We start from the raw sequence: 23,086 nt of genomic DNA on the forward strand, positions 1-23,086 counted from the left end.
TGTATTCTGTGTTGCTTTTATTTAATGAAAAAACTAATTTCAAATCTACATTAAGCTAAGCTGAATAACAAAGTCTTAGTGAAGGAGGCCTGGTGGGTGGTCTTGTTTGTAAAAACATGGCTACTGTCCTTTGGCCTTAAAACTTCAGGAAAGGCACTTCAAACGGCTTCGTGTTTGCATGTTTCAGTGCCAGAGCATAGGAATAGACCCTGGCGTCCACTGTCACATGTTCTTCAGCTACCAGAGCTACAGGAAGCAAAGAATACAAGTTAGATAATGAAGAGAATAAAGGAGAATACCCCTTATCAATCAATCAATACAGACTGAGCTACTATGTGCTGGTTACAATGCTAGATAGAGATACAGCGGTGAACAGGACCCCTTCTGCCTTCAAGGACCTTGCTCTAGTCAGAAGAGAAAAGGATATATAAGCAGGATTACATTTCCAGCAAAAGACCAGAACAAGAAGAAAGAATAAAGGCAGATCACACATACCAGAGGTGAGGACTTGATGCGTTAAAACAGCAAAGCTGTAAGTCTATAGATGCAAATCACTACTTCTTTTAGAGTGCACTCTAGAGCGCTGCTGTGGTGACCCTTCAGTGCCTTATCTCGGGATTCGTGCGTCCTCTCTGCTGCCAGACAGCACTGATTTTCCGCCTACAAGTTCAGCCGCGTGCACGACAGGACTGGAATTCTAGAGAATTCCAGAACAAGGCCGCGGGAGTGTACGTCGTACCATGGGCTTTGAGGGGAACTTCTGTTTTGTTCAGGTGGAGGTTATCGGACCTGGAATCTGTCACTTGTTCTCCCAGCCACTAGTTTAGGCGCAAGCTCAGACACGTTGATCCCGGAAGGGAGGCTGGCGTCCTACTCCTCTGTGCAGGGCGGGGGCTGGGGGAGTGCTGAAAGCTATTCTGTGTAACCACCCGAACTCTGGATACTTTCCTCCCAATCTCTCAAATGTGACTTGTTGAATAAATGGTTTGATTACTATATTTCCAACCTAATAAAGCTAGGAAAACTGGTTCTTTCCCCCCTTCCTCCTCCTGTAGATCTGTCCCCGTCTACCTTCCTTTCTCCCTCTCTAGCGCTATGTACTGCCCCCTCTTCCAAGCCTAGATCCAGGGAGGTTAAGTTAGATGGAAGGGAGAAGGACGTTCTTTAAAAGAATACTTCTCTAATATAAAAATGCAGTAAAGACATCTAGCATCTAACATTTAAGTCCTTTTGTGCCCACTGTCTTGTTTAATTGTACTCACGCCTCCCCAGAGACAGGGGCAACCTCTTGTTCCTGTTTCAGGAGAAAAGCCAGGAGAGGCTGTGGCATGTGTTCAAGGTCGTAACCCATACACGGCGGAACCTCAGACCCAGTCAGACCCGACAGACTCAAAGATGTGTTGCCCCTTACTGCCAGCCACAGCTCTCTGAGGAAACTAGGGCTTTCTCCGGTATGAGCACTTCTCATTCGGACTGAGATCTTGAGGTACTTGTTACCTTAGGTCTAGTTTTCAAAAAGGCAAAGCAGGAAGGGAAGCTTTCTAGGAATCTGAATCACAGTAGTTCTTGGAAGCTCATATTTACTTTTAATTAATTAATTTATGAATTTGTATTTATTTTTGACAGAGCCAGAGCACGAGTGGGGGACAGGCGCAGAGAGAGAGAGAGAGAGGAGAGAGAATCCGAAGTAGCTCCAGGTTCTGAGCTGTCAGCACAGAGCCCGATGTGGGGCTCGAACCCACAGACAGTGAGATCATGACCTGAGCTGAAGTCAGACGTTTAGCCAACTGAGCCACCCAGGTGCCCCTCATACTTACTTTTAAAACAAGAGAGTCATTAGAAATAAAATTGTAAGCCACTGGTACTTACGGAAGGGGAGGAAGAGACAGCCCTCAAAGCCTCAGGTCAAATTGTGCTTCAAGTTAATTTTTGAAGTAAAAACTTTAAAACATTCAAGTCATGACGACTGTCTGTTCCTTTACAAAGGAGTGATCGGGGAATTAGCAGCCGGCATGGAGGAGCTCCCTCTGAAGGGTCTCTGTCACGCTCCAGTACAGCATATCCCAATCTGCCCACATAGGCTTACTCAGTTTTTTACAAAATCCCTAGGAGACGGGCTGGCCAGAAAGTACACCATGTAATTTCATGACCAGTAATTTACTAGGGGTGACGCTGTTAGTTTGGTTCATTATATCAGCATGTTGCTCTTTGTATATAGCAGATACCTCAGTCTTTGTAGAAAGAATATTGTTAAATTCTCCTTTAACTTCTACCCTGCACGAAGTACCATCCAACATGCTAGCATTTTTGAGGATCAGCTAAGAGATACCTACTTAGGCCTCTTCAGTGCCATGGATTAGCGACATGAGGTACAGAAGTTTTGGCTAATCTGCAGGAATATAGTTTTGGCTATTCTATAGAAAAAAAAATCCCATTGAAAGCCTTCAACTTGACAGAGAATGTCTTGCTCGTATTTTCAAACTCAGTGCCACCCAGAAAAGAGAATCATTGTTGGTTAACTGCAGTTCTCTAACATTTCTAGGTATTTGGCTTTAACGAGGAAGAATATAAAGAAATGGAATTATACTTAGTTCCTCACTGAATGGGACTGGGGATGGGGAAAATTGAGAAAACCGGCAGTCTTAAGAATGCTTACCATCAAGTCTCTTCAGCAGGTCATTCTTTGGTAAGGAAATTACTTCAACAAATTCTAAACAAAGAAAGTGCAAGTGAAAACAAAGCTCCAGAATAAGAGAGCCTACCGGAACGCCACAACATGCCTGTAGCCATTTCCACTGCGCTAAGCCATACGCACGTCAGCCACTGCTGAGCTGGGTGACGTACCTCCATCTCCTGAAAAGAAACAGAAGGAGGACATTGCAGCAAGGCCTGCTCTGGTCAAACACTGGAAGAGGTTAGTGCAAGACATACTGAAAAGGGTCTGAGACTTCAACAGAGACCTGGGTCTCTACTAATCCAATCTATGTACCTTAGATTCTGTGTGTGATCTATGGAGAATCAGATTCTATAGATTCTATTAGAATCTATGTAAAAAACATTCCAACAGTACAGAATTTGTTCTCCAAATCAAATGTTTAATAGCCAAATTGAAAGCATACTCTATGATAATACACACAGGTATTTTTAAGTTGTTAAAGTATATAAAATTTACCATTTTAACCATTTTTTTAGTGTTAATTTTTGAGAGAGAGCGAGAGAGAGCAGGGGAGGGGCGGAGAGAGAGGGAGACACAGAATCCGAAGCAGGTTCCAGGCTCTGAGCCGTCAGCACACAGCCGGACGCGGGGCTTGAACCCGTGAACCATGAGATCATGACCTGAGCTGAAGTTAGACGACTGAGCCACCCAGGTGCCCAGTAACCATTTTTGAAAATACAATTTAAAGGCATTAAATACATTCACAGTGTTGTGCAGTTATTAGCACTATCCTTCTCCAGAACCTTTTCAGCATCCCAAACAGAAACTCGGTGCCCATTAGTTTACTTTCTGTTTCTATGAATATTTTAGGTAACCTCATATGAGTGGAACCACAATATTTACACTTGAAAAATTTGTTTTCTTAAGTAAACTCTACACTCAAATGTGGGGCCTGAACTCACACCCCCCAGATGTGACCGAGCCAGCCAGGGGCCCCTATTTACGCTTTTTTGTCTGGCTTCCCGAAGCACTCGGCGCGACATTATCAAAAGTCACCCTACCACAGCAGGCACCAGCGTGTTTCTCTAACGGCTGGATGGTATTCCACGGGGCATCTACACCACATTTTGTGGGTCCACTCATCTGCTAGTGGACACTTGGGTGGCGTCCACCTTTTGGGGACTGTGCTGACACTGGTATGCAAGTCCCTACATGAGCTTTGTGCTTTGGGGTATACACCTCCGAGGGGACTTGATACGGTGGTTCTGTTCACCTCTGAGGACTGGCAGGCTGCTTCACGGCACGTTAGGTGCCTACTTGCGAGTTTGAACATCGAACATTTAAAATCAGCTGTGATGGGCCCTAACACATTCAGGAGCCACCGAGGTGATGAGAAACGGAAGAATATGGCTGTGCTACCTGACACCCCCTTTAACGGGGTGGGAGACGACAGGGAACTGACAGAAGCATCAAAGCTGGAGCCCAAACTTGCTAAGAAATCTAACAGAGCAAGGGAAGTTCTTAAACGTTTCTCTAAGTACGGAACTCAGTGATAAGTACTTCTGCCATTCTTATAATACACACAAAGACACACATCTGTGATTCTGAAGGTGTTCACTGTTTCCTCTTCAGACCTCGGGCTCATAATCCTAAGTGGGAATAAACTCCATACAGAAGATAGGGAAATGTGAGAATTTAACCTTTGTAAAGAACACCTAAAAATCAGTTAAGAGTTAAAAATGCTACAGGACCCACGATGAGCAAAAGAGCCCAGAGTACTGAAGTATCTAGAACCCTGTTCCTCTTCTCACAAATCAAAAACCAAGGCAGTAGCAAGTTAACCAATCATCAGTGCGACAGAACCACCTTAACCGTGGCCGGTGCACACTCACCTGGCTTTGGCTTAGGCCTCACGTTTTCAGCATCATCTCCGTTGATAGTTACCGTCACGATGTGTGTGGTACAGTTTGTCAAGCCCGGATCCATACATACAGCTGTGGAGAGAAGCAAACGCTCAAGTTCAGACACCGGTCCGACACGACACGTTTCATTACTTAAATGCCTTCGGAAGGAAACCGGGCTCATGATTCACAGTGCCCACGGAGCCCGTGCGGGAAAACTACACTCGGCCCGATGCGCTCAGTATACGCTGTGGGACAGCACAGCATACGTGTTTCCCTCCAGAGTTCCTGGGTTAAGCGTGCTAAGTCTGGGGGTGAGACGGTGCTGACATGTTGTCAGGTCCTTTCACCACATTGAGAAAAAAAACCTAGTGAGGAGCCTGGCACGTGGATGAGGTAATAAAGCTCAGGATGTGAGAAACTCTGGAAGATAAGCGAATTTCCCATCTCTTCTCCAGCTTCGGGGCCTCCTTGTTCAAACCTGCCCTCGCGCGGAGAGAGACTCGCCTGTAGACAGTGACCGAACCTAGTTAGGATTTCTCCTCCGTGGATGAGCCTCAACGCAAGATCCTTTACGCCACGCACAGTGTAATGGCTGGCTAATTTTCAAGGGTCTGTCCCCAAGCGCACGCCCGGAGAGCAGTACAAACCTGGAGAGCACTCTGCCACATCACCTTTGTAGCCAGTTTCCTCCTCAAGTTCCCGAAGAGCTGCTGCTTCCGGGCTTTCGTTATCATCGATGAGACCTGGAAGTCCAAATCCTTTGTGAGGTGCGACAGGGAAACCCTCTCCTGACGTACTGCTGGGAGCTACGCGAGGAATCAGAGGACTGTGGGAAGCGGTTGCACAGGTGACACTGACTGAGGCTTGGAACTTTTCTAAGAGAAAAGGAAGGGACGCCTGGGTGGCTCCGTCGGTTGCACGTCCGACCTTTGATTTCAGCTCAGGTCATGAGATCGGGCCCCACATCATGCTCAGCACTGGGCATGGAGCCTGCTTGGGATTTTCTCTCTCCCTCTCCCTCTGTCCTTCCCTTGCTCACGCGCTCACCCTCTCTCTCTTTAGAAAAGAAGAAAAAAAAGCAAAAGAATAAAACCCCAGGCAGAGTAAGTAGGTTCCGACAGCTGTTCCTCTTATTCAGACCTCGACTGTTCCCATGGGCATCTCTGCAGCACAGACAGCGCAGACCCGTGAGGAGAGCTGGCTTGGTGCTGCTGTTGGCCCCCTGGCGCGGCTCACGGATCTGGCTCTGTGGCATGGCTCAGGAAGCCTGTCATTCTTTTCCGTTTTCCTCATGTGACCCTGTCACCTATCTTGCTTTCCTCCCTCGCAGAGCAAAACTGAGGCCGCAGAGAAATGCCCGGATGAGGATCACCTGTGAGGAGGACGGGAGGCTGGCGGACTGGGGGCGGGGCCGTGCTCAGAGCCAGCAGTAACCAGGGAGGCCAAGTGGGGAAGACGGTAGAACTTGGATTATTTCACAGACCCTCGCCTCGCTTTGGGGGGTCAGTGCATCAAAGAGTGCATTTGAGGGATGCTTTTTTTTTCTTTAAAACTTAAAACTGCCGAGACACATAAAAAGGTGTTAAATGTCCAAGCACTGCCGTTCTGGCTGTTCTAGGTGCTCGGCCCAGCGGTTAGGGACTCACCTGCAGGGAATTCTAGGCAGTAGCCTCCCATGGGCGGTCGGAACTGCTTCACCAGAACGATGCACTCGTAATGAAGTGTCCGCTGCAGCACTGGGATGACCGCCACACCTGTGACCAGGAGATAAAACCAAGGAGGTCCCTCATGAAAGGTCAGGGAGTACTTCGCACAGGGTCAAGGACCAAATTCCTGCCTACGCTAACCTCTGCCGAGACCTATTTCTCAACCTGCAGCAGCCAGGCCGTTTTCACTGATCTACATGTGCTTGTATTTCCTTTCAGCAGTAAATGGAGTCAGTCCCAGTGTTTGTAGTAGATGCTAAGTTAGAGTCTATTGTTTTAGGATAAAGGACCTTTTCTCCCAAGAGAGAAATATTTTACTTACAACAGAACACAGACAAAACCCCAGTGCGTTCTGGAAAACACAAATTGCCCACAAGTAGTTCTTGGCTACCTCCCTCCACCCAACTCTCCCGGCAGACCAAAACAGCAGCTGTGGCAGCTACTCTGTTTACTTCCACTAAAAAGAGAACAAGATGAAAGGGAGGAATGAAAGGGAAAAACAAAGACCTATTGTCCACTTCCCCCAGAGCACAGGTGATTCTCAGGATCTTTGCAGTCAGTGCATTTATGCCTAGAAGGGAATGTGAACTGAATGGATAGTCTCTTCTCCTAATTCCGCATCCTTCTCAATTTATAAAGCAACTGGTCCATCATAAAGTAGTGCCAAATATTTTTCCAAACGAAAGGCTCTCACCTAGGTCCTTTGAACAGAACACAGGATTTCTAGAAGTCCTATCTAGATGCAGTATGTGGCTTCAAATTATACTGACTTCTGTTTGGCTGTAAATATTAGTATACCTTTCCCTCAAAAACACTGGGACTGAAGCCAGAAGTTATTTACAGAGAAAGCCTGATTTAGCCACAAAGCACTGCAAAAAGGAATACCAGACTTAAACATAAAAGACCATAATCGAAGAGAGCTGCTCTGAGGTCTGGGTTAAAGTAAAAAGAACCCCGCCTCTTGCAGTAAAGCACGGTGACTTCCTCCATGAAGAGTCGTAAGGGGTTTGCACTCCTACCATCGGCCGACTGCCCCTTCCTGGTCGTACGTTTCACCGTTTCCCACGTTCTGTTCAGGCAGAGAAGCAAAAACAAAATCACTAACGTCACAGAGGAGAATGCCCTTGGGTTTTCAGTCCACAACCAGAACTTTACAAATGCGAAGCATGCGAGTGTAATAATGATAATGGCCAAGGAGACCACGACAGTACAGATCTATATGGGAAAAGCCAATTCCATCGTGCTTTCCTGTAGCTTCTGAAACTTCTTCTGAAGAAAACGTGCCACCCACGCCTGACCCTCTGAGCACTATCTAAACAGAAGGCCTAGGGGCGCCTGGGTGGCGCAGTCGGTTAAGCGTCCGACTTCAGCCAGGTCACGATCTCGCGGCCCGTGAGTTCGAGCCCCGCGTCAGGCTCTGGGCTGATGGCTCAGAGCCTGGAGCCTGTTTCCGATTCTGTGTCTCCCTCTCTCTCTGCCCCTCCCCTGTTCATGCTCTGTCTCTCTCTGTCCCAAAAATAAATAAACGTTGAAAAAAAAAAAAAATTAAACAGAAGGCCTACTGATCGCTTGAGCTGCCTTTCAGATCATTCACTGGGAAGATTTCAGTTTGATCCTAAATCTACAGGTTAGCAGTAAATGAAAGTATTGACCAGTCTGTGCAAATTAAGCTCCTAGGAGAATTCCAGCCTTTCGCTAAGAGGAAAAGATACTCTGCAGAATAGGAACCACTGAGACAGTTATTTATATGTGACCTAAATAACAATTTTAGAAAGCAGGGCCGTCCCATTTACTAATTGAGGAATTATTACATTTAGTTGAGTGCTCTAGTTTGCATGTGTGAGATCTCTCTTATCTAAGGGGAAAACGGTCCAGAGTGGAGAAAGTGAGATGAAGAATGGTAGGTTTCTGCTCCCTTTTATGGCTTTATTCCCGATGGGCTGTTTGTTTCTGGGGAACGGCGTCCCGAGAATCCGGTTACTGGTACAATGCTGTCTGAAGGGGAAGGACATATGAGGCAAAGTCCCCTTCACTCTCTTCTCCCTTGAACTGGAAAGAAGCAGTGATAAGAAATGAAAGTGGAGAAGCAGTTCAGCTTTGGATCTGGGAGAAGTAAGACATCTGAGTGGCTCTGGGGACCGGAGTAAGGAAGGCGTCAACATCCGCCTCCCTCCAGAAGAGCAGGAATGATGAGACGGGCCATGTGGGGGGAGCCTCGCACTTTTTATCTGGCTGGGTTGGACTGTGTCCTGTTTCTGTGAAAGAAATCCCGGTATTTAGTCTAGTTAAAAAAACCCCAAAAACGCCTTTCTATAAACTGTAGATCTCTCGATATTATACCCAAATTCGAGCAGCGAATGTGTCAAAATGAACCTGTGGAAGCCAAACGCTGCTGTGACGACTCACAACCGTCCGACATTCCTGTTAGTAACAAGAAGCCAACCAACAAGCAACTCTGGTAAGTAAATAGTACAGATGGCAAGAGATGAAAACCTTTTCAGCTCTCTGTGCCACCCCTCAGGGTTAGTCCTAAAGACTGAAGAAGGCAGTGCTGGGAGGAGCCGTGAAGGCGCCATCCCACATACTCTAGGAATAAGGGAAACCAAAGAGCAGCATGGTTATGGTTAAGATGATGTAAAATAACCAGTAACGAGCCATACATTGTGAACCACGAAATATAAACGCATTTACACGGGATCCTAGAACAGGGATGCCCCATGGGAGCTCCGGTCATCTTCCAGGGACTCTGAAAGATGAGTGTCTGACCGAGTCAGACAATCTCAGTCTCCACCTGCCTACCAGCTGAGCGCACAGCCACACATCCCGTGAGACCGTTCCCTCCGGTGTAAAACTAGGGAATTACGAGTATGTTAGCTCAAAAGCCTCTTGTGGCGTTAGAATTCTGATTCTAGTTAAGCGACTCCGTTTTCTGAGTAACTGTCATAGGAGAAAGCTTGCTCTGCGTTCCTCCCCTGGTCAACAAACGCAGGAGGCAGGAAGGGCACCGAAGGATGACTTCAGCTCTGTCCCGATGTCCATCAGGGGCACACTGCCAGCACAGGTTTACACTACTAGACTCAACTCCGTCTCCGTCTCCGTATCCATGAATAACATGGTGGAACAAAGGATTTTCTAGCTGCTCTCATCCTTACCGACATGCTTTTGCATCAGGTAACAGATAAAACATTTTATGAGTTTATACGTCATGACCTATGGCAAAGCACGGGGATTCCCTCTTCAAAGCCTGACACTCCGGTAGAAATGTCAGTGCTTTGCCTACGAGCTCCCTGGCGTTCACGAGGAAGACCTACGCGTGCAAGAAAGGAGGTGAACATGCTATAAGCAGGCCACATAAGCAGGTACTCGCTAGGCTTTTCAGTGCATGCCTCAGCTACTCAAACAGACTCCCCGGAAGTGAGACCTGGACACGAGTATCCCGAAAAGAGTCTCCACGTGATTCTGATGCACGTCCCTGATTAAGAAATGCTGAAGGAGGAAGAGGAGTCCAGTGAAGAGATGCACCACCGGTGCAAACCAACACGTACTCTTTAATTAGTGTTAAGAGGCATATTTGTGTTATAAACCTTAACAGCTTAACGGGGAAAAGAGAGCCAAGCTGTATCACTACAAACTGGGTGCCAATCTACGCTTTCACAAACATCAGTCCATTTGAACATACTGTGTTCCTTCAGGCTCGGGCCTGGCCACATTTCTGTATTGTATTCCTGTCTCCACTATTTATTTCCTGTTTAGTTCTGCGCATCAGCCTCTTTAAACAGGTGTTCTTGTTTAAACAAGAACGCCGAAGGCAGAACATCCACTGTGTTGACGGGCGGTAGCATGGTTGGCTTTCTCGCTTTGAGGTTTTAAGAGTGCTATGGATAGCTTGATGTTTCCCACAGCTCTCCAACACTGGCCCTTAGGAATATTTTTGCTAGTTTAGCAGAGATAATTAAAGTGCTTTCAATTACTGGCAAGTCCATGTACTTTCACGCTGATGACATAAGTATTTCCTCATGAAGAAACTCTGTATTCTCATTTGATCACTTAGCAAATGGAGTTTTTTTTTTTTTTTTTTATGAATCAATATATCATGTAATCTGGATACTTTAATATTTAGTTACATTTTTATATTTTCTCATTCTATCTCATTCCTTTTCATATTTCACTAGGGAAATGTTTAATCTATTTTAACACTTTTTTTTTTTCTGATAGTTAATTATAATTTTCAAAAAATTTCTTTTCAGGGCAGTGACAGGGGCCGAAAGAAAAAATTCTAAACAGAAAACGTGGAAAACAGAAGAAAACAGGTTTACCACACAGATGCCATTAATGTTTTGCCAATTTTCCTTCTAGCCTTTTCTTATATATTATTTGGAAAGAATTTAAAAAGCATATACACAATTTCCTATTTTATCATCAACTTAATAACTTTTCTCAACTTGCTAGATTGTCTTCAGAATATGCTTTGTAGATAACTGCATAGATTTTACCAAATACACTAAATAATTATCTCCCCATTTTTAAACTGAGAATTGACATACAATATTGTATCTGATGTGTACAACATAGTCACTCAAGTTATATACATTACAAGTCACCACAGTAAATGTAGTAACCATCTGTCACCCTACAGAGTTGTTATAATATCATTGACTGTATGCCTTCATACTGTACATATTCTTTTATCATGCTACACTATAACAATTATTTCCCCATTTTTAAGATGGTTAGGGTGCTTTCGATTTGTTTTTATTTTTTTAATTTTGTGAACATTTTTCATGCATAAATCTGACTCCAAACAGTCTCAGGAGTGGGATTACTTGGATTGAAGGGTGTCATATCTTTACGAGCAATTGGTACATACTGTGAAATGTTTTGCAAAACTTTTTTTCTTTTTTTCCAGTTTACGTTTCCATGAGCAAGGTGTAAAGCATGTAAGTTTTACCTCAAACCCAGCAATGTTCTCTCCTTCATCCTAATTTAGAAATTAAAACCTGGTATGATTCGGACGAGGCAATCTGGATTGTTAATTACTTTGCTGCTTTATTGGCTTCGATGGGGCTCGGACCAAAATTTCAGGTTCTTACTAATCTACTCAGGGAGAATGGTGTTGAAATCAATTCCTGATTAGTTAATGTAACAAATTTACAATGTGCTTGTATTCGGAGATGAGAAGTGATCCAAACATTCTGAGAGTGGGAAAATACTGAATTAGATTTCTCATTTAAGATCGAGTTTACAATAAGACAAGTATCAGAGTTCATGTCAAACAGTAAGCGGAGACCCCGAGAACCCGAATACCGAGCATTTTACAAAAGGGAAAAAAATCATTTACCTTATTTTACCAGTAGGATCCATGTACGTTGTTTTTTCAAGCTTGACCCATTTTCCTTCTGAAATTAACTAAAAGGAGACAATAAGTTGGGAGGCTTTTACACCGAGGATTTTATTTAGAAGGTGTGTTTTCTTTCAGATTTTCTCTGTGTGGCCCTCCCAGGGATCACGTTTCCCTCCCAATAATTAGTGCAGGTTTTCAGTTCGAAGTATGGAAAGCTATCTTCCTGAAGGGTGGTTCTGCTTCTTTTTGGAGTTTTGGAAGTAATACTGAGAGGTGAAAAGAGATGATAGTTGAAAAAATCCTGGCGGCGGGGGCTGGGGGGGGGGGTTGTAGGTAGAGAGGGAGGACGAAGGACGAAGAAGTGAGGGGTTTTCTGGGACCCAGCGTTCTATGCTCTGAGCCTGGGGCCCGTCACACAGGTATGTTCAGTAGGTAGAAACTCCTCGCTGGCGTTTTAGTCAGTGACGACATGGGAAGGCTGACTGAGGAGACCGTGTCCAACGACTGCGAATTTCCAGTGACACGTGGGTTTCCCACCCAGCCCAGGGTCATTCTGCCTAGACACCGAGTTTCGGTTACGAGGACTAACGTTCCTACGGCACTATACTGAACTGAGAGGGGAGTTTCGCTGCGGACAGAAAGCAGTAGCCTTTTTCTTACTATCCTATCTTTTACTTCTGCCCGGCAGCAACCTAATAATTATCAGCAGATCTATTCACAGACAACATGGAAAGATTTTTAAATCATAAACAACCGCAGGAAGGTGTCAAGATCAGAGTTCCAAGATGAAGGACTTAAAATTTATCCATTCCAATGGTTCCTGCAGGAAGAGACTTATTAAAAGCTAAACTGAATAACATGTAAGACGTACATTAGTTCTGGAATTCAGACTACAACTAACAACTTAGGTTTTTATTGTTCTTAAACATATATACTGAGACCATAAACAGCTAACGAAGATGCGAGGCTTAAATATGAAATGTCTAAACCCTAAAACTCCCAGAGGACTAATTCTTCTACCCGGGCAAACTTTTAATAAAATTTGAGACTTTTTGTACGAAGAGCCAAAATCCGCTTTAAAACAGTCTCAATTTCACGAGTGCATATAATTAAGAGATACACAATTGCTCCCACACAAGAGCAAAATGTCCCTGAGTCCTAAAAAGGGAGCAGGAACAATGTTTAAAACCCGTCTTTAAGAATTAAATACAATCATTTGAAACGACAGTCTACACATTTCATTTGGACTTGGCTGTGTGTGGGGAGAGAGCAGGGTAGTGAAAAACAATTTATACCTCCTCTGAAATAATAGACTGTTTGGTATTTTGAGAAGGATCCGCGGGTTCTTGGTTTTCCATTTTCAAACCAGTCAGTCTTTACAATGCTCAGGCAAGAAGTTCACGCTGTAAGATAAGATTTGTTTAGGCTACAGTTATTTTTCCGAATTCAACATTTGAACAGAGGCTGCTGGTCAAAGTACTTCACGTGGTGAAAGACTTATTTGTCATCAAAGCTGCTTTGCTCACGTGAGCTTGGGAGAACTGCCCTAGAGGGAAGGTCAGTGCAGAGGCCCCAGGAAACATCCAAAAAGAACCAACAGCCGGCCCAGTGAGATTCAGCCCATGTGGGCTGAGCTCCTTCTGGGCGGGCATCAGGCACTTACATATACATTCTTGCATTTTCTGACTCCAAATTTAAAAACTTTCCAGGGTAAACAGTTCAAAAATTGTATACCATTCCTCACTCCCACCCCTCAACTACTGTCCCTTATCTACCCTTTACAGCTCAACTGTAAGAGTGGCATGGGCTGGCTCTTTCTACCTCCCGTGTATCGTTTTTTCTTTTTTTGTTTTAAACTGGTAGTAAATGGATATACCATTTTGATAATTTCGAAATGTGCGGTTCAGTGGAATTAAACACAATCCCATTGTGGCCTGTTCACTTTGAAGTTTTAACACATTATCAGGGTCACGGTTGCCCATGAGCTGACAAGTACCACCATGTCTGTTGTGGAAAGAGAAGGCCCCCTCTCTTTTGTTATCCACTACTACGTCCTCTATTCTTGGCTTATTCTCCCGTTTGTACCCTGAATGTCTCAAAATCTTTTTCTGCCCTCAAAATGGGCTGAATAACCTGGCTGCATACAGAATTATGGGCTGAAAGTCACTTTCTACCAGAAATATGCAGGCACTGCTCAGTTGTCTGGCTTCTGGTGCTGCTGCTGTGAAATCTGAAGCCATTCTGATTCCTGATTCTTTTTCTATGTGGCCAGTTTTCTTTCTCAGGAAATCTGTGGTTAATCATGCCTTCACGTAGACGTTATTGCATTGGGTACTCACATGGGTCCTTCTTTTTTTATTGAATGTGGTGGACATACGATATTATATTAGTTTCAGGTATACAACATAGTGGTTCAATGTTTACATATATTATGAAGTCACTCCCGTGCTAAATCTACCACCATCTGTCACCAAAGTTGTTACAATATTAACTGTATTCCCTATGCTGTACATTACGTCCCCGTGTCTTTTTTATAACTGAAGTTTGTGCCTTTTAATCCCCTTCCCTTATTTTGTCAAGTGGGTCCTTTCAGTCTGGAAACCGTACTGTGCTTATGGGGAACTTTTCTCGAATTATTTCACAGATAATCTCCTCATTTTCTCTATTCTTTCTTTCAGGAACTGTTGCACTTCCTGAACTGATCTTCTGTCTTGCCTTTTTCATTCCTATTTTCTGTTTTCTTGTCATTTTAAAACAATTTATTATTTTTATTTTAGAGACAGAGAGAGAGCACCAGCAGGGGAAAGGGGCAGAGGGAGACAGAGAGAATCTGAAACAGGCTCCATGGTAACCAAGATGGTGTGGGTACTGGCATAAGGATAGACATATAAACTACTGGAAAAGAGACTCCAGAATTAAACCCACAGATTTATGGTCAATTTTTTTTTTTTTTTTTTTTTTTTTGAGAGAGAGCAAGCGAGCAGAGTAGGGGGCAGAGGGAGAGAATCTTAAGCAGGCTCCATGATCACTACAGAACCTGATGTGGGGCTCAATCCCATGACCCTGGGATCATGACCTGAGCCAAAATCAAGAGTTGGGTGCTCAACTGACTGAGCCATGCAGGTGCCCCTGCTTAACCGATTTTCTTTTCTTTCTTTCTTTTTTTTTTTTTTTGCTTAACTGATTTTCAACAAAAGTGCCATGTATTCAAGGGGGATAAAAAAAAGACTTTTCAAGAGATTGTTCTGGGCCTAGATGCATACATTCATAAGGACGAAAATGAACCTCTACCTAACACCATATATAAAAATTAACTCAAAACAGATCAAAGATCTAACCTAAGAGCTACAACTACAAGACTCTTAGGGGGAAAAAAGTGTATATCTTCATGATCTTAGGCAATAATCTCTTAGATGTGACACATAAATACAGGCATTCCAAGAAAATGCAGATGAACCGGACCTCATCAAAATTAAAAACTTGTGTGCTTCAAAGGATACCATCAAGATGGTGAAAAACTACTTACAAAATGGGGGAAAAATTTATAAATCTGATAGAACTCTATCTGAAACATGCAAAATAAAAAATCCTTAAAACCCAGTAATTAAAAAGACAAATAACATAATTAAAAATAGGCAAAGGACTTGGATAGACATTTTTCCAAAGAAGATACACAATGGCCAATAAGCACATGAAAATATGTTCAGTGTTATTAGCCATCAGAAAGAGGCAAATCAAAACCACACTGAGATACCACAGTTCACCCCTATGATGATGATTATAATAAAAGACTGATAATAACAAGTGTTGGTGAGGATGTGGAGAAACTGGCATTCACTGCCAGAAGGCATACAAAATGGTGCAGTCGCTTCGGAAAACAATCTTACAAAGGTTAACCACAGAGGTCCCATGTGACCCAGTAATTTCACTCCTAGTATATATACACCCAAGAGAAGTGAAACGTGTCGTACACAAACGTTCAGAGCAGTATTATTTGTAATAGCTCCAGAGTGGAAACAACTCAGATGTCCATCATTTGCTGAATGGATAAATGAAATGTGGTATTCCATTCAATGGAATAATATTCATCCGTACAGGGGCCCCTGGGTGGCTCAGTTGGTTAGGCATCTGGCTTCAGTTCAGGTCATGATCTCACAGTTTGTGAATCCCAGCCCCCACTGCCAAGCCTCCTTGGGATTCTCTCTCTGCCCCTCCCCCACATGCGTGTGCTCTGTCTCCCTCAAAATAAATAAACTTAAAAAAAAAAAGGCAATGAAGTACTGATACATGCTACAACATGGATGAACCTTGAAAACATTATGTCAAGTGAGAGAAGTCACACACAGGCGGCCAAATATTGTATGATCCCATTCATATGAAATACCCAGAATAGCAAATCCAGAGACACAGAAAGCAGAGTAGTAGTTACCAAGAGACTAGGGGGAAGGAGAGAGTAGGGAGTGACTGCTTATGGGTATGGGGTTTCTTTTTGATGGAAAACGTTCTAGAATTAAATAGTGGTGATGGTGGCACCATCTTGCAAATACACTAAAAACCAGGGGATTTTACAATTTAAGAAAGTGAATTTTATGGTATGTGAATTGCATTTCAATTAACAACAATCACCTCTGCAGTTTTAAAACCCCCAAGAAACAAAGAGTTGGGTTGTTGAAAGCCACCTTAAATCTCAAGGTTGACAAAGCCTGGGAGTCTAGTTCAAGGAGCCCTGAGTGACTGAACCCAAGCAACCATTCTACCGTTTCTGGGTGTATATTTTGCCTGATACTCAACACGTATTTCTGTTGTAAAATTAAATGTATTTCTGTTGTATTATTAAGATGTGATCAATACGGTTCCTGTGGATTATTACGTGGGCAAGCCTACGATTTCAGTTTCCAATAAGGACTTTGGCAAAGAAGCAAAACTTGAGGCCCTAGGTAAGAAAAAATGACTTTATGCTAAAAAAATAAAAACCACTTAATAAAGATGAGAGAAAGAAATGTTAACACATTTTCACACTCATTTAAACTTTGAAGAGATACGCACAAACTGTATTAATGTTTGTAAAAAAGCACACACACAAACCAACATCAAGTGTGTGTCTTAGGTAACTCGGCTAAAGCACCCTGCAGCAGACCCACTGGAAGTGAGGCCATCTCGTGCTGCGAGGACACAGCAGCGCACACACGACAGACAAAGGTCCTGTCCTCCAGGGGCTCGCTTTCTGGGGGGGGGGGGGTGGGGAAGGGAGGAAACTGAGGAACAACATACATAATTTATGTCAGAGCTGCTAAGTTTACGGAAAAAGGCCAAGAAGAAGAGTGGCGAAGATGGTGGGGGGGGGGGGCATGGAGTGATCAAGAAAGCTCCCTTTAATTTTGTGACATTTGAAAGTAATAAAACAGTAAGCCATGTGGACATGTAGAGGCAGTCATTTAGCTACAGGCATATAGCATAAGAAAACAGGCAGTGATTCCTGGTAAACTTTTAACTAGCCTTGGTTTATACATGACAAATAACCTACATTGTTAGAGGCAATCAAAACAGCATGAAAACTAACCATTAGCTAAATCAAAGGTTGGCTGCTCGTCACTACTTGTGGTCTCTACACCCAAATAAAAGAACTTCATCTACCTAGATTTTTATCTTCCAGATTTCCATTTCCTTTCATTAGTAACAAATACATCAGAGAAGGAATTATTTCCTCTGCTTTTAATTCTAACACTTAAAAGAAAATAACCTTTAGGCAACCAAGCGACCCCATTTATTGCACAACGTCATCTGTCTAGAATGATGCAAAATACTTGGATTAATTTTCTACCTCCTTTTGAAAAAAACATTTTTTTTTAACATTTATTTGCCTTTGAGAGACAGAGAGAGACCGAACGCAAGTGGGGGAGGGGACAGAGAGAGGCAGACAGAATCTGAAGCAGGCTCCAGGCTCTGAGCTGTCAGCACAGACCCCAATGTGGGGCTGGAACCCATGAACCGTTAGATCATGGCCTGAGCCGAACTCTAACGCTCAATTTACTGAGCCACCCAGGCGCCCCTCTACCTCCTTTTGAAAAATGGTATTTTGACCCCGAATAACTTTTCTGTGCTTACCCAAACTTAAAAACAGCGAACTGCAGACCTCACAAGTATAAGCACCACCAGAAGTTCATAAAGGAAGTGCTAAATAATCTGTCACTTTTTCTATGAAAAGGGTTCTTAATCTGGACTGCCAGTAAATCTAGACAAAATGGAGAAAGTTCCCCAGCCCCAGGTGAGTATCTTTAGGGGCAAAGGGGCCACCAGCTCCTTTAAATTATCTGCTAGGTCTCCTTATCTTTGTATCTTTATAGCTTCCCTTAGATTGTCAAAGGGATTGTTGATGGCCCAAAGGTGAAAAAGTACTTTTCTGAAGGACTGCTCCTCATCTACTACTCTTCATTTAACCAGGTTAAACTCCCTTACAAAACAGTCTCCATAAGCAAAAGCTGGATTTTTGGTCAGCAAATGTTAAGCTCTAAACAGTTGTTTCAACAGATCATATTAAAAAATACTGAAGCTAGAAATGTTAGAGAGCTAGAAAAACAAAAAACAAGCTACAAACATAAATTACATGAAAGAAAAAAAGTGGCAAACAGGGCTGGGACTCTCTAGGGTAATTACTTGGAATGCAATCAGCCCCAAGGGGCAACAGTATTTCGTAGCAATCTGCTGACAGTGTAAATAACTGGAAAAGAAAAATGAGGTTAAAGGGTGATTTCCAAAGTATATTATTCACCCTGTGATTCCCAAAATGTTCAGGATTATAAAAGCATCTCAAAAATGCTACTGAAACAGAAAAAGAATATTATTTTTAGCAGCATTTCAAAAACAGAAGCTAAATGGTGCCATTTGGGGACAGTCATTACAGGCAGTCATTACACGTAGGCTTAGGCAGCGCAGAAACAAATGAGGCTCCATTGCAGCCTGCGTCCCCCTCCCCTTACTGTGACAGAGCTTTCCTGAGCTGACTCAATGCTATTTTGAGAGTTAAAAGTAAAGTGTAAATTTTCTCCACTTCATTAGCTAGCATTTCAAGTCACCTACATTTTACTAATATGCACATTAGACTTAAAATAATATCCGTATACATACTGTTGAGTTGTTTTAATTCACATAACGCATTTTCGCTTAGTTTGGTCTGAAACACTGAAGGTCTATGATGTGTTAGCTGTATGATTTTTCCAGGACACAAAAAACTCTAGTGAGGGAAAACATCAAAGGATTGTTAGGAGGGCCATACAGTGATAGGCAGGAAGCTAGCTGGCTTTATGAGCATGGGCAGTTCAAACATTTGGGTAGGTATATACTAAGTGTAAACTGATCCATATTCCTGCCTTTGGGGACCTTATAGTTCAACTCGAAAAGAACCAGAGGGTATGCCTGGTTCTCTACGACTATCCTAGAGATAATGCGATATCAGGGTGTTTTAAGTGCGTGACAAATCACATCCACTTGGGAGGCAGGGAAAATCGTAGACTTTGAAAAGGCTGCTACTAAGAGGTCATTAAGATATGATTTAGATACCAAGAAGGCAGGGAGAACATTTGAAGTAGAAGGAACCAGATGAAAAACAAAAACACTAACTGGGGGAAGGGTTGAGAAAGTACAGTAGAGTTGGGCAAACTCTGTTGTTCTCAACCTTTCCCTCCCAACCCCCTCCAAAACAAACAAAAACACCTGAAACCAAGTCCACACATATAATGGATGATGTTAATACTTGCAAAGTCATTTCCAAGGGCTTACGCAGATTTGGCTGGATGCCTGACCCTCCCCCAAATTTGTGGGCAACCCTAATGGCATGCCACAAACTCTTGTTGCTATGTAAACTCCTCTTGAGGACAGCACTTAAATTCTCTGCTCCAGGGAAGAAGGGAAAGGGTTACTTTTTCACAACCTCAGGTATTTCAGTCTTAGTAACAAGAGCTGGATTCAGGTTAAGAGGGAGGGAAGTTCGCACTCAGGGTTGTCATTATTCAGTTATTACCATATCGGAATCCTTGCAGTTTGCTGAGGTTGCAAAGTGAAGCAAAAAATCACAAGAAAAAACACGCTGGCTCCTCTCTCCCAGGTAAAGACTAAATGTTGGAAACACCATTTATACTCAACCAAATAAAAGGTGTGGAAACTCAAATCATGAGCAAAGCTTCTGATGAACCAAAGCCAGGCAGTCGGAACAGTTTGATGAATAGATCGAGACATTTACAATAAGGCATTTTGAAAGAAATTAAGTGGGAAAGGGTTAATTTTTGCAAAAAAAAAAAAAAAAATTTTTTTTTTTTTTTTTTGCAAAAATAACTTTATGACCTTGTAAAGTCAAACATCAAATGCTCAGGCCTGACCAAGATGCCATTCTACATTCTTTCAGAATAATTACACAGAAAAAACACTTGATTTATAATGAACAAATAATCAATTAGTATCGCTACATTTAAGTCTTGGTTATAGTCATAAAACTTTTAAAAATTCAGTTTTTTTTTTTTAAAATAACGTTTTGAGGGGTCCTTCTCTGGCACCACTTATGGTAAAATTTCGGCATCCACATCAAAAGGATCCACTTCATATGAATTTTCCTTTGCTGACAAGGATTATCTTGATAATGAAGACTTCCTGTAGTGAATTTGTTTATTATGGAAAGTCATCGAGTTTCTTTTCTTTTCTGGCAGATGTGGGGGTTGGGTGGGCAAAGAGGTAACTAACATTCTACTGAAATTATGCTACTTGGTGATTTATGATCATTACATTTAGTTCCGGCTGGGAGCTAATTACCCTTGAGAAGGTTAATTGGTTACAGGCCTACAGTAATGAGACCAGCAAAGAACCACGAGTCACAGCCCAGGCAAGAGAGAATGTAGGTTTGGTCTAGGGTGGCCGCAGTGGCAAGGAAACTTGCACATGACACCTTATTACTTGTCCTAAACCAGTGTCTAGGGACAGGGTTTCCAAAGCTACTGCAAGAAGATGTTCTTAAAGGACATCGGGACATCAGGAGAAAGGGGCAGTACAGCATTCAAACATGGGCCCACTAAGTTTGAGATGGTGGCAAGATATCCAAGTGGGTAAAACCAGCAGGTAGATGGAAATATTAATTTAGAAGGGGGATTCAAGGAAGGAAATGTTTTTCCATTATTTAATTTGGAATTGCACAATAACCCCCCCTTCCACAATCACTTAACTGTTGATATTTTCAGGCATGCATGAGAAAAAGCAACTATTTCCATTGTTGTAAAGGTTTTATTGAAGCAACTTGAGTATAAACACTTCATGGCTAAGAAAAGACAAATATGGTGGCTAAAAAATAATGGAAGGGAATTTAGCTGTATCCATTCAGAATACTGGCACATCTGGTTGTAATGTTGATTTATTGGAGGCTGGTTAAATGTGTAACTAGTTACTTAAAATTAACTGTAATCCTAAAAAGTCACTGAACACTGCTTCTCAAGTATAGAGCCTGAATAGAAGACATCTGTAACAAATTCCTTCCCTGCAGTGTTTATATTTAAGTTTACAAATTTGGCTGCTTCGGCACAAATAACTGCAGCTCTGTATTAATGCTTTGCAGCTGCCTCAACCTCGACACTCAGGTTTCCTGCGCTGCTAACATATTACTCCTCCTGGAGTGACCGTGTTCCCAGTTTCTACTTCCTCCTATACATCTATTGATTATCTTCAACAGAAAATACCTTAACCCAATTCACCCCAGCACTGCTAATATTTCTTCAGCAGTAACCTGTTGATTTCCAAGTCAAATCAAAACAAAACAAACATTTAGAGGGACTGCTCCAATCCCCCCTCCCCCACATCAGGTCTCTCCTAAATCTAGCAGTCTGGCACTATTCTCCCAGCAATATATGGAATATTGCTTCATTGCCCCTCAAAACAGAAAGAACTGCATCATCTTGGCTCTCAAAACACTTAGGAAAAACTACTGCCCTCCCCTCCCCCAGAATATACTGCAACATTGTAATTTACCTCTGCTCGGAAAAACGTATCTTTAAAAGTGATGCTCCCAACTAAACCACTTAGCCAGTAGCATTTGTGAGAAAAACCAACCATTGAACTCTTTGGGGGAAGAGCTTTTCACTCCAAACAGGCAGAGGATCCTGTAATTATCCTAATGAATACTTTTCTACAGAGGCCCGTAGTCGGTGGGCTTCCTGCTTTCTAACCTAAAACTGCTTAGCCCGGAATGTGCAATTAAAAACAAACAAACAAACAAAAGATTTAAGTAATTTCTACACCCAACGTGGGGCCTGAACTCACAACCTGGAGATCACCGGAGAGAGTGCAATTTTAAAAAGATACCTAAAATACACGTCCTTAGACAGACGTGACTGGGGCAAGTCCAGGGCATGTAGTTTTAAGAAAGCTAGGTTCTAAAAGGCATTTCTCAGCACCTAGAATCTGATTCATTTGAAGACACAAACAAAAGTTTACTTTTAAAATATGCTGTTGTCTCGTAGCCATCTGATAACGTCATTACGGAAGAGATAAGGAAAATAACGGAGTGGTGGAGGCAAGAGAAGGAAAAAGAATGATACTGCAAATTTCACTAGACTAGAATTCTTCCAGTCTTATGATTCCAGCATGGCCCGGCTACTGATACAATCTGGCTGTATTTTTCCAGGCTGTTACTTTGGCAGGGCTGGAATAAATGAATTTCACGCTCAAAAGAGACTCCTCTCCCCTTTCGTCGGTGTTCCCAAATTTCTCTCTCCTCCTCTACCTTCAAAGTCGAACCCCCAGGAGCGTACGGCCAGGATTCTCTCCCTATCTCTCCTAGTTCCCCTCCACGAACGAAGAGGTGCTATCATCCTCTTTGCAGATGCTTCAAACACTGCACTCAAATGAAGTTAATTGCAGTCGTTTCCTGCTTTTTCTCCGAATAGTCCAGGCTCTTCTACCCCAGTCCCTGGTTTTCTCTAAGCTGGCCCTCCTTTCCGCGCCTTCGCAGCGGCCGCCCCCTCGCTTCCCGGGTCGCGCACCCAGTCCGCAGACTGGGACACGCGCGTGGGGCTGCCCGCACGCACCAGATGTGCTCCCTCCCTCTTCCCCAAAGAGGGGATTGCACATGATTGGCCCGCGCCCAGTTACCTACTCCAAGGTGTGGGGTGAAGGGGAGGGTACTCCTTTGGGGAGGGGGACGAAAGAAGAAAGCACGAAGCCGAGGCAGCAGTCTCAGAAGACACCGGTGCTACTGCTGGAGGCAAAGCCTCACCTCGCGGTGATGAGGATGTGCACTCGGCCCCTCCCGGTACCCGTAGAATCCCCGCCCGTAACCTCGCCTGAGAAAGTTACCTTCCGGGGCGGGGCACTTCTTAGAAGCCGCTTCTCAACACTTCCGGAATTCCTTTCCCGGGACGCGAACGCCTCGCGTGCGTTTGTGCGTGTGTGCGGGTACGAGTGACTACTACAAGGACGCCCCGCGATTCTCCTCCGCTCCCTTTTC

The 23,086-nt window shown here is 43.3% G+C and overlaps 1 protein-coding gene across 9 annotated transcripts; it reads right to left on the minus strand.

Moving 5' to 3' along the window:
- Positions 1 to 23,072, minus strand: NUDT5 (nudix hydrolase 5). Of its 9 annotated transcripts, none has more exons than XM_006933238.5 (10): positions 22,936 to 23,072; positions 12,903 to 13,010; positions 11,605 to 11,672; positions 7,286 to 7,335; positions 6,207 to 6,314; positions 5,208 to 5,303; positions 4,549 to 4,650; positions 2,845 to 2,853; positions 2,657 to 2,710; positions 1 to 246 (listed from the first exon to the last, which is right to left on the minus strand). In XM_006933238.5, the coding sequence occupies exons 2-10, from the start codon at positions 12,963 to 12,965 to the stop codon at positions 137 to 139; spliced, it is 660 nt and encodes a 219-aa protein (XP_006933300.2). In that variant the 5' UTR covers positions 12,966 to 13,010; positions 22,936 to 23,072; the 3' UTR covers positions 1 to 136. The 9 variants fall into 9 exon arrangements, with proteins under 9 accessions (XP_006933300.2, XP_006933302.2, XP_003988153.2 ...); XM_006933240.5 differs by lacking the exon at positions 22,936 to 23,072 and adding an exon at positions 22,736 to 22,875 and having other exon boundaries at positions 5,232 to 5,303; XM_003988104.6 differs by lacking the exon at positions 22,936 to 23,072 and adding an exon at positions 22,736 to 22,875.
- Between the last annotated feature and the right edge of the window lie 14 nt (positions 23,073 to 23,086).

Source organism: Felis catus, chromosome B4 (assembly GCF_018350175.1).
Source record: "Felis catus isolate Fca126 chromosome B4, F.catus_Fca126_mat1.0, whole genome shotgun sequence".
Lineage (NCBI taxonomy): Eukaryota > Metazoa > Chordata > Mammalia > Carnivora > Felidae > Felis > Felis catus.

What these genes read in the sequence shown, in the direction of transcription:
- NUDT5 (XM_006933238.5), bottom strand. Translation starts at nt 12,965, where the DNA reads ATGGAAAACCAAGAACCCGCGGATCCTTCTCAAAATACCAAACAGTCT. An exon ending in GAAGGGGCAGTCGGCCGATG is followed by an intron (nt 6,315 to 7,285) that starts GTAGGAGTGCAA and finishes TCCTGGTCACAG; the next exon opens with GTGTGGCGGTCATCCCAGTG. An exon ending in CTGCCTAGAATTCCCTGCAG is followed by an intron (nt 5,304 to 6,206) that starts GTGAGTCCCTAA and finishes TTGGACTTCCAG; the next exon opens with GTCTCATCGATGATAACGAA.